The sequence below is a fragment of the Acyrthosiphon pisum genome, chromosome A1 (genome assembly GCF_005508785.2).
Source record: "Acyrthosiphon pisum isolate AL4f chromosome A1, pea_aphid_22Mar2018_4r6ur, whole genome shotgun sequence".
NCBI lineage: Eukaryota > Metazoa > Arthropoda > Insecta > Hemiptera > Aphididae > Acyrthosiphon > Acyrthosiphon pisum.
In genome coordinates, this window is record NC_042494.1 from 37905707 (window position 1) to 37917087 (window position 11381).

At 28.0% G+C, this 11381-nt stretch overlaps 1 protein-coding gene across 1 annotated transcript; it reads left to right on the top strand.

The window, feature by feature from the left end:
• Window positions 1-2643: 2643 nt before the first annotated feature.
• LOC100159904 (protein PTCD3 homolog, mitochondrial) lies at window positions 2644-10161 on the top strand. Its single transcript, XM_029487004.1, has 12 exons — window positions 2644-2923; window positions 3251-3389; window positions 3507-3704; window positions 4224-4353; window positions 4423-4564; window positions 4659-4755; window positions 4871-5005; window positions 6890-7091; window positions 7155-7374; window positions 8170-8278; window positions 8878-9116; window positions 9851-10161. The coding sequence occupies exons 1-12, from the start codon at window positions 2907-2909 to the stop codon at window positions 10059-10061; spliced, it is 1839 nt and encodes a 612-aa protein (XP_029342864.1). The 5' UTR covers window positions 2644-2906; the 3' UTR covers window positions 10062-10161.
• Window positions 10162-11381: the final 1220 nt, after the last annotated feature.

Consider the following 11381-nt stretch of genomic DNA (forward strand, 5'->3'; position numbering starts at 1 on the left):
TCCATCAATCTGTCACTTTCTTGGTCTACCACTTGGTTGGTACTCTATGGCTGCCCTCACAGCCTTTAATTCATCCCTTCGCGTGGCATGTCCGAACCGTTGCAATCGTTATGATTTTATGTCGTTGGTGACCTTCGAGCTTAGTGTGATTTCCCGGATTTCGGCGTTTGCTCTTCTTCGCCAACACCCTAATTCGTCATTATATATTGTACCGCAAACCTTTCTCAATACCTTATTCTCAAAAGAGAGTAATCTTTTCTCCATTTGCGCTGTTATGGTCTTCACATCGCAGACATACGTCAGCGTCGGTCTAACTACAGTCATGTATAGTCTTAATTTTGTCCTTCTCGAGAATAATTTGGTTTTGAAAAACTTTAATAATGCATAATAAGCCTTTTCCACTTTGTGTATGCGGTTTATTATTTCTATACTCCAGTCATATTATTACTCTTGATGGTAGTTAAACTAGTCTACTTTTTCAAAAACCGTTCGTTCCACTGCAAATGCTTCATGGTCGTTTCCCAATAGTTCCACTACCTTAGTGTTTTCTCTATTTACTGATAATCCCACTGGTTTAGATTCGTAAATTAGCGTGGCTGAATTTTTCACTACGATTTCTTTGCTACTGCCAATTAAGTCAATATAACTAACTTAATTTAAAGTGTATTGTTATATTATATTATAATGAAAAATAATAATTATAGTAAAATATATAATTGCAAAACATAGTGTCGTAAGGGTAGCTAAAAAAGGTGTAAGTATGCTAATAAAATATATGAAGTGTAGGTATAAATGTATATCAAATATAAAGTCATAAATATTAATAATAATTAATATTATATTGTTGTAAATACTTCGTGCAAACCTAGGGTGATTCCCGGCGTCCCGGCATATAGTTTATGCAAAAAGGTACGTATTAAACTTGCCATGGTGAAACGAAGACGGCCTTTGGACTATTCGGTCTCGAGTATTTTACAGGTACATTACGCTTTTGGGATTAAACGTATTAATGCTTCTACGTCACCCAGTTAACAGATTCTCCGCCGTGGCAATAAATATTTAATTGAAATCTAAAATTCAAATGTAAAATACCTAGTAATAATATAAAAACGAACTTACACGTAAACGACTCTTCCGGTAACATCTAGCTAGAGTGCAGCTGTCGCCAAAGAAACAGCTTCATCCATCTTCATCGCGCACCGAACTGAAACTTGAAATTATCGAAATATCTTATGACCTTATAACCTTTCGTGCTATAACTTACATTATAATATATTATTATACGGCTTAACGAAATGCTCGTCTATATTGATGGCTTATTATTTTTTTGTTCACTAAAATTATTAGAATTGTTAATCGACGCCGATGAATGTTGAAAATTGACGATTGCCATAGATATTAGATAATATAAAAACATTATTTACTATGATAAATCCATAGAACTTATATATTATACTCAGTACCTTTACGGTCTATTGATAAATCGTACCTATGTTCTTTTACAGAAATCTTTGTGATCGCTGCAATGTACCAATTCTGATTTTCTATTTCAGTTATAGTTCGCATGCCAAATTTAATTATACAAATTGGTCCGCAAGCTTATAGACATTCTATAATACATTATCCTACCAATGCCCCTAGACACAGTGTTTGAGAATTTATATGTTTCTGGTACCTACCTAATTAAATTACAATATGAATTATTATAAGATTATTAATTGAGAACACTAGGCATAGGCGCAAATAGGGGGGGGGGGCTTTAGGGGCTAAGCCCTCTCAAAAATGTCCATAGCCCCCCCAAATATTTTCTACATTGTCTTGAGCTTATTCAAAATTATCAAAATAAAGCTTTAGCCCCCCCAAATCCCAAACGCTATTTGCGCCTATGACACTAGGTATCTCTGTGAAGAGCCCTGTAATTTGAATTCTGTTTTTTAGATGGTTGTTATGACATAAAAATAGACATTTTGAAGGCCTTTGATTTTTTTAACTTAATTTATTAGACATGTGCATGCGAAGTACACTTTTTTTCTTAAATTTGTCTTTAATTATTTCACATGATAATATCTTCTCTACATCGTGTGTACCTATCAGCATCACCTTGTATCGCCTTGTATTATTGTGATATACGGAAAAAAAACCATGACATTTAAAATCAAATTTTTTATATTTTGCTATTATGTCATATTTTATTATATAGATTATAGGTACCTACTGTAGGACTAAGATTTTAATGCATTTCAATCATTTCTTATGAACAATTTGACACGATGCTTTCCAAGATAAAAATGTGTTTTAACTTTTTAAGTCTGTACACTGTACACACTATGCTAATTGCTAACAATGAATTTTTTAAATGTTACTCATAAAGTCTTCATGATATTATAGCCTATAGCATGACAAATTATATGATTATATAATTTTTCATGGCCTATAGCACGGTTTAAGATATACCTTATAGGTAGGTACCACGATTTAAGATACTCGAAAATAGTATCTTAAATCGTGGTAGGTACATTATAGGTAGGTATATTATTCAAAACATTAGTGGAACATAAGACTGTTGGAACAAATAGTTTATGGAACTAAAGATATTGTCCCGTTTACTTATCACCCATGCTTCCAGACTCCGGAGCATAGATTAATTTTTCTATAGTTTTAATTTTGCAATAAAGTAATAATTATTTATTTATTAATTTACTAATATTGTGTAGGAATTAAATATTTTATTATTTTAGAACTTGATACAATTGTATACACAATCTCATTGCAATTTGTTACATAATAGTTAATTGAAATTACAGTTAGCTTAACATCTATGTCCGACTACCAAGTCTATAATTGTCTAGAGGATTATTTAGTAGCGGTATTATAGGTATCTAGTTTTGAAAGTATAGTCCTTTAAAATGTTAAATAACTACAGGTATGTTGCATTATTTCTTTCAAGTTATGATACTTGTTCTATACCCTATTCAGAATCAGCTTACCCACTTTCGCACTTTCAACTGAGTCACCAGAAGGGTCCAACCCCCCTGACTAAAGTCAGATGCACTGTGATCAGTCTTCAGTGGTCAACTGCTGTCTTTACCTGTCGCTGACATTGGCCAGGTGGGTCAGACCCTTCCAGTATCTCAGTTGAAAGCGCGAAAGTGTGCACGCTTATTCTGAAAAGAGTATAGCATTGTTAATACCTACCTATTAGTTAAGAATCTGTATAGTATTTCATGTCTTTATGTCCTTGTGTATTTAGGACTGCATTCTTAAGAAAATCTAATGAGACTATTCAATTATTTCGACTATCATCTAATACTTTGGAAAAATCTTCAAGCAATGGAATAAAAATTGATATACCTAAATATATAAATCGAAGTTCGACTGACATACTAAAAGTAAATATTTTTCATTTTTTATATCATTGTGTAACTTGGGTATTTAAAGTATCCAAGTAACTAAATATCCAAGTACTAAATGAAAGATAAAAAAATTTATAACCTGTAATTAATTAGGCAATATCGAGTACTATTCAACGCGATCCAACTGCAGCTCACTTTAAATACCACGATGACCCATATCTAATTCCAGTTTCAAATTTTCAAAAAAGAGCTTATGCCCTAAGTCAAGAATCTGGTAGAAAAGCAGCACATTGGATTCTCAATCAACATCCTGAATTGTTTAATCATAAAGTAGCATTTCCACCTATTGAGGTACAATCGATAATTATTACTTTTATTTTTATAATATAAATCAGCAATTTTATGTTAACTTATGTTTTTGAAGTCATTAAGAAATCATTTAAGCTTTATATTGATACAACTCTATTTAGTATTTACCATCATTTATCATATTATTTTTAGAATTTTTTCAAAAAGCAACTTTAATTTTGTATTTTAAAATAAAATATGTTTATATTCTATTTTATATTTAAATATTGAATATCGAAGCACAGTAATTATTTATTAATACTCGTAAAAATATTTTAAAATAATATTGTGCTATAGAATATTAAAGTAAATTGTTATAATTTAAAACAAAAAAAGAGTAAATAATTTTGAAAAGGTTATGTGTACAAATACTTAAATTATTATTCTGTAACAAAAAAAAAGAACTGAAATTAAATTTACTTATATTCTTCATATATTGATTCAAATTTAAAAAAAATAGTATTGCACAAGAAAAATTATATAATTAAAATAATAAAATTATTTTACTGTTATTTACTTTAGAAATTTTGCCCTAATGTTGTATATGATGAAAGTTCTGACTTAGATGAGAATGAATTAAAAATAATAATCGAAAAAGCTATCGTGTCAGATGCTATAGCTGTATATAACCTGTTAAAGAAAAAAGACATAGGTAAATTTTTAAATATTATTCTCATATATTTTTATTTTATAGTACAATTTTTTTTTCAATTATCATTAGAAATAAGTTCAGATACACAACAATCACTTTTGGAGTTGGTATGTTTTTACAATAATCAAGATGATCTAGAAGAAGACTGGATTGAAGAACGTTGGTATACTCAAGCTAATAAAAACCGAGAAGAACATAGAAATACTTGGAAGTATGTATTTACATAATATATACAGACATATTATAGTACATTGTTCTAGCATATTAACATTTTAACAATATTTTATTTAAAAAAATAATTTTAGATCTAATGGATTTGCAATGACTCTTTTTTCAACTATTAAATCTCCTAATTCTTATCATTATTCAATAATAATACAAGGAATGGCAAAATATAATCAGGTTAAATAAAAACATTTTCTTATTATTTTTATAGTTTTAGAATTTTACTAGTAATGTTATGATTATTTATAACGTTTCTAACATTTTAATTATTGTGTATTTTATTAAAATTTAGTTTGAAGAAGCATACAATTTATACAAAGAAGCTAAAGAAAAAGGATTTATTTTATCTATCAACGCATATAATTCAGCTATAAAAACCGCTATTTATGTCAAAGAAGGAGCAGATCATAAGTGGCTTCATATACAAGTAGATATATTATTTTTCTTATGCTTGTATATAGCCAGACTATCTTAGGGGATTCAGAAGACAGATTAATTGTGAAACATGCTATCATTAAAATTTAATATCTATCTAAGTAATACAATATTATAAAATATTAATTTTCAAGTAATTAGCAATATATAATACATTTAACCTTGAAATGCAAATTTAATTTAAAACTTATTTTCAATAACAGAACAAATCTTCACTGTTTATTGCTAGTACTTGTTATTAATTGAAAATACTTGCCATTTATTGCAAATAGGTACTTACTAATTTTTTTCTTCATATTTTGAGAGTTTTAAGATCATTATATTATATTATAATAAGAACAGAAAGTGGAATATTTTGAGGATTTTGGTAGGATTTTTTTTTTCTGACAAACAATGTTTTGAACATTGGTATGGCGAGCATATAGTGATAAGCTCATTGGACATGACTGTATTTCTGAATGTTGAACTTTTAAGTTGTTAATAATATAATAAAATGTATTCATAGTATTTTCTTTGGATAAAATTATGATGTTATCTCAATATGGTTATTTTTAAGAAAATATATTTAACTTATTAGTCGCACTATGGACTGTTTTGACCGCGCTTAATTAATAATTTCTATTTAACATATATTTTCACATCTAGCAGACGTAGATTCAGGGGAGAGCAGTGGCACATACTGGACGAATCAAGGGTAGCAATTGCTACTCCTGATTTTTTTGGTTGGTGGATGGATGAACCCCTTGGCCCTAAAATATTTACATCATACAAATTCTACTACATTTAAAGATATTAAAAATAAACTATTGAATAATTATAGGCTATAGCCATAAGCCTATTAACCAATATAAAGGTAATTGATTCAATATGCTACCCCTATTTATTTTTGAGTGTACACCACTTGGGGGAAGGGCTATGGATACACTTGGCAGGTCACCCCCGTGGTCAAAGCAACCAACAATATAAATTTGTGTTATACATTTTGTAATCTAAAATAGAAAGGTATAACATTTTTTTTTATTTATAGCACCTGTTAAAATTTTCTGGATCCACGCCTATGTCACCTTGGTTATTTCAATCTTCTTAATCAAGTCATTATAAATTAGGATTTATTTCTAAAATTATTTACAAGAAAATTAAAACATCATTTTGATACCCATAATATTGCGATCATATCTACCTATACAAGACTTATCAGTTATGACATTGGTATAACTTAGATATCTTAAACGATCATTTGATTTTTTTGACTAAATTTTAAATATTATCTTAAATATTGATTTGTATTAATTTGTTTGTTTGTGTTTGTTATACATTTACAATTATGAATAAAATAAAATCTTTTATACTCTAAATTTATATTGCGCTACATCGATTGAAAAGACCAAGATGCAACTAACGGCGTAATATTTGCTAACATGACTAACAACATTATTGTTTATGGCTGATTTGCACGATTTAAGATAGTACTATCTTAAATCGTGCTGATTTGATAAATCAATAGAAAGTGTAATTGTATTTATTTTATTATTAAAAGATAAAATTAATTAAAACAATTATTGGTAAAATTCAATAAATTTAATTATATTATATGCTTTTATTTTTTGCTTGTTGTGGTTGTTAAAATTAAGGTCCACCAGTTTATTTTGTCACAAGTATTGTAAATTATGTTTACATCCTTATCATATAAAATGTCGACTATTTTATCAAAAGTTTAGTTTTAGGTATTTATTACTTTAATAGCTCATATGTTATTACATTTGCATGTTCTATTTTTTAAATCTTTAATTTGTAGTTATATTACTATTATAATAATTATGACAACCATACAACTTAATATTTATACTTTAATAGAATATACAATTTTTTTTTCCAGGAAATATTAACTCAAATGAATGATTCAGGTGTACCTATGAATTTATCGACTTTAAATTCAATTCTTAATGTCTTGACTACTATGACATCAAATTCTGAATCAAAAAAATATGCATTGAAAACAATTGCTGAAGCTAAACAATTTGATATAGAACCATGTTTAGCATCATACTATTATTTATTACAAATATTTTGCTCTGACAGTATGTTAAAAATGTTGAACATTATTTTAATTAGATGATTTATTGTAAACAATTTTGTTTCAGGAAAAAACAAAAGTACTATTCTTGTTGATATTTTAAATCTGATTGAAGAAAAATCATTAAGTATTAAAGACTTGGCTGATACTAATTTTTTTACGGCTGCTATGGAAAATTGCCGATACCATTTACAAAATCTTGATGTTGCACTTAGAGTTCATTCGATTTTACTGAAGGCAAACAATTATAATTTGATTGGAGATTCATATAGAGAATCAGTTTATTAGTAAATATACATTTATTTATTTTTAGAAAATACCTTCTTAAGTAATTAGTAGGGTTCGAATGAAAGTTCGGTAAGCAAATGCCTTAAAAAAAAAAAAATAATAGAATCATATTTTATTTTCTCGCCATTTTTCCCTGCAATTGCTTCTTGCATTTTTCTCTTTTTTTAATATTTAATGTAAAATTTTTAATTTATCACATATGTATTTGCGGTACAGTTGTAGATATTCTGGTTGCACAATTCTATGAAATAAATAGACCTTCTCATAATTGCAAGATAATAATATATCTTCATAATTACAATGAAGAACTACTGAGCGCTCCCTTGTGTGATATTTTTGAAAAATTGAGTTGAGCAACCATAGTCTATACAACAGTTTGCCGCTAGGGTTCACCACAATCTAGTTCTACGGGGAGCTTTATTACATTGTTCTGTGTCTTATCGTAAAACATATTGAATGGTCCATGTGTTATAAGTAATTTAATATAGGAGTTGTGTAATTACTAATTAGTATTTCTTTAATCGTGATTTTTGGTAAAACCAGTAAAAGATGGTTATTGATGATGTGTTCAAAATAATATATTGGAAAAAAACCACAATCTACATTTATAATAACTTAAGTGGACATTAAATGGTCATCTTTTACAATGTACATGAATATTAGTATTATTGGAACAATAATTAATTGGTGTAACATGCTTTTTTATTTATACTGCTTAAAATTCGAACTCTAATAATAAATATAATATAAGATGTTTGATAATAATTTATTTACCTATCTACATATATTTTTAGTCGGCATTTTTTTGCAATATTATGTCAAAATGAATCTGTTGAATTTTTAATGAAATATTACTATGATTTGGTCCCACACATATACATACCTGAACCGTCAATCACTGAGGTAACACTTTAATACAAATATTATAATTTTTATTATACTATCATTATTTTAAACTCACAATGTAATTTTCAGATCATACTTATAGAAATAAAATATTATAAACTAAATGAAAAATTTTAAAAATAATTTAACATATATATTCCGTTTCATATAAGAGGAATCTTGGGTGGCAACAGATTTTTGTCCATTTCAATCAGTCTCTACACCTCAATAAATAAGCTTTCATTTACAATTATTGGCTATAAATTGCTTTAACGTGTTAGGCTTAGTGAAATGTAAGCTATACTCTGCAAGTTAAGAAACATAGTTGGTGATCGATTATTGCAAAGTCGTGTGGCAATACTTCACGACAGGTGTACAAATATTTGTCACAGTGAAGGGGGGACTGCTACACGGCAAAAATTGGTTGCCACTCACTTCGATTCTTAACTTGAACATAATACAGGTGGTTGTTGGAATAACAAAGTGAAATTCATGAGAATGTGGCATTCGTCATGCACTAGCCATACCATAGCTGCCATCCAAGATAACTCTAATATAAGTCAGAATATAGTATGCTACATTTTAATGCTTTGAAAATATTACATTTTTTGTTGCAGTTGATTGTGAAAACTTTAAATGTTGCTGCTGCAGTTGAACTATACCCAAAAATTTGGTCAGACATTTTAATGTTTGATCAAGCAGATAGAGAACCTATTATAATAGAGTTGATTAACGGTATGGCTCAAAATTTGTTCCCGAGTTTTGAACAGTCTGTTAAGGAAAAATTAGGTTTATTATCTGGTACAATTTATGACGCTATTGAAGAACGGAAAGAAACTGGTAAAATAAAAATGCCGTAAGTATAACAGACTTAACTATGAGTAACTATGAGTTCTATAATTCCTGAACCTTTTGAAACTGTTAATTGTATTTTTAACAATTTTTTTAATTTTATTATTAATACATTTAGAGTAAAATAAAATAGTTATTAGTTATTTAACTATATTATAATCTAAATAGGAAAAATTAATGTTTGTTTGATTGTCTGCTGTTGCCTGTTTCTTTATCCTCAAAAGACTCACAAACTACTGTACCGTTTTAAATAATAGTAATATCAATAAATCCCTATATTCTATTTCAATTAAGATCAGGCTTCGGCGGTAACCAGTTTTCGTTCCGCGACAGTCAGATGCCATCCCCACTACGGCAGGGCATCAGGCACTGCCATGGGAACAAAGCATTTATTACTATTTCGGTTTAATCAGTTTAAAATATATATTTTAAAATTTAAAAAATTACTTGTCTTTAATTTTTATTATACTTATTTCTTTGAATGATTACTTAGAATTATTTATTAGTTTGTAGTTTTGACTTTTGGTAAAATGCCTAAGAAAAACAAATAAAGAAAATGTTTGTGCATCAAGCAACTTATATTTTATTATTATAAGCAAAATATAAATAGGTACTTGAAATTACTAAATTTAATTTAAATTTGCTATGCATATAAAGATATTTTATTCTTTCCAAAATAATTCTTAAAAAAAAACAATTGTATATATTTTTAAATGAACTATACCTTATTTATTTTAGATGGACCGGTACAATGTTGGGAAATTTGATAAATATCTGTTTGTTTGGAGATAATATTAATAAGGCTACTGAAATTATTGTAAAACTGCATAAAAATCAAAATGAAATCATTGGAATTCCAGATAGTCTTACAATTGCTACATTTTTAGACTATTGCATTGAAAAGAACTATTTCAATGAATTATTAGTAAGTAAAATTTTTAGAAAATAGTTAAGTGTTGGTATTAGTTCAGATATAGTTTTAATCAGGGCTTCAAAACGTTTTTATAACATTATGAGTATAACGTTAAACATATCAAAAACGATTGAAATCGATAATGGATAACATATTGGTAAAAAATAAACGATTGAAACGAATAACAGTTAACATACCAGTAAACAATAAACGATTGAAACGGTTAACGAATAACATATCGCTAAACGATAAATGATTGAAACCTATAATTGCCTGAAAAAAAAATATTTATAAAATTATTACTGAGTAAAATATATATTATGGTTAGTTTTGTAATATTATATTTTTCAATCACTCTGTTTTGTGTGGGAAACAAGCTATATCCATCAGATAACGCTAAACGCTTCATAACGTTTAAATTTTTAAAACGTTTAAACGCTTAAGTTGAATAACGTTTAAACCAGTGGTTCCCAACATATGGTCCGCGAGCCATACCTACAAAATTTAAAAATATTTCATTTTTCCTTTGGGGTGTGATACAAAATTTGTAACTGTTTTTCTGGACTTCCAACGAAGTAGGCAGTAACTCATTCATATTGTATATAACGTCTAATTCGTAAAAGTGAGGCAGTCAAAATATTATGTACCAAAAATCGTTATCATCGATTCCATGGCGCGGTGCGTGTATTACGTCGTTTATTTATAAATTTATATTACATAATGTAAAAAAAGTCTTCCTAGTTTTAAAACTGAGGTGGTCCGTGACCTATAAAATATTGTCGAAGTGGTCCGTGGTAGTAAAAAGATTGGGAACCACTGGTTTAAACGCATAAATTGAATAACGTTTAAATTCTATATTACGTTAAACATCACTCGATCATAATGTTTAATATAAATATAACAGTAAACGGTATTATTTTTGATAGCCTTGGTTTTGATATCAATAGAGCTGTAGAAGGCAAGAACAAAAATCAATTACCTATGGACACAAATTAAAAATCATATCATTCTCATTTTGAAACGTGATTAATTAACCAATTTAATTCAAAATCTTGTAGCGTTTATTCGTCATAATAATTTGTCTTCTAGGGCGGCTCCACCTAGTTATTACTACTTTTATTTATTACTTCAAATTAAACGCTCAATATATTATTGTTTGAGAGGACCTATAGACTAATTCGTCAATCTGGATTTCCTGATTAAATCTAGGTATTGAATCCAAATTCATATTTCGGTTTGACATGATCTTGCCATACAATGTTTTTTTTTTATTTTAGATGTAATGTATAATTTAAAAAACTATTTTTCAAACCATTATAATTGTAAAACTCATACAACAATCATAAAACTTGTTTT

Bases quoted from the DNA above. Each gene is read 5' to 3' on its own strand.
- LOC100159904 (XM_029487004.1), top strand. The intron at 5,006-6,889 runs GTAGATATATTA...TTTTTTTTCCAG, and splicing joins ATAAGTGGCTTCATATACAA to GAAATATTAACTCAAATGAA. The intron at 8,279-8,877 runs GTAACACTTTAA...TTTTTGTTGCAG, and splicing joins CTGAACCGTCAATCACTGAG to TTGATTGTGAAAACTTTAAA.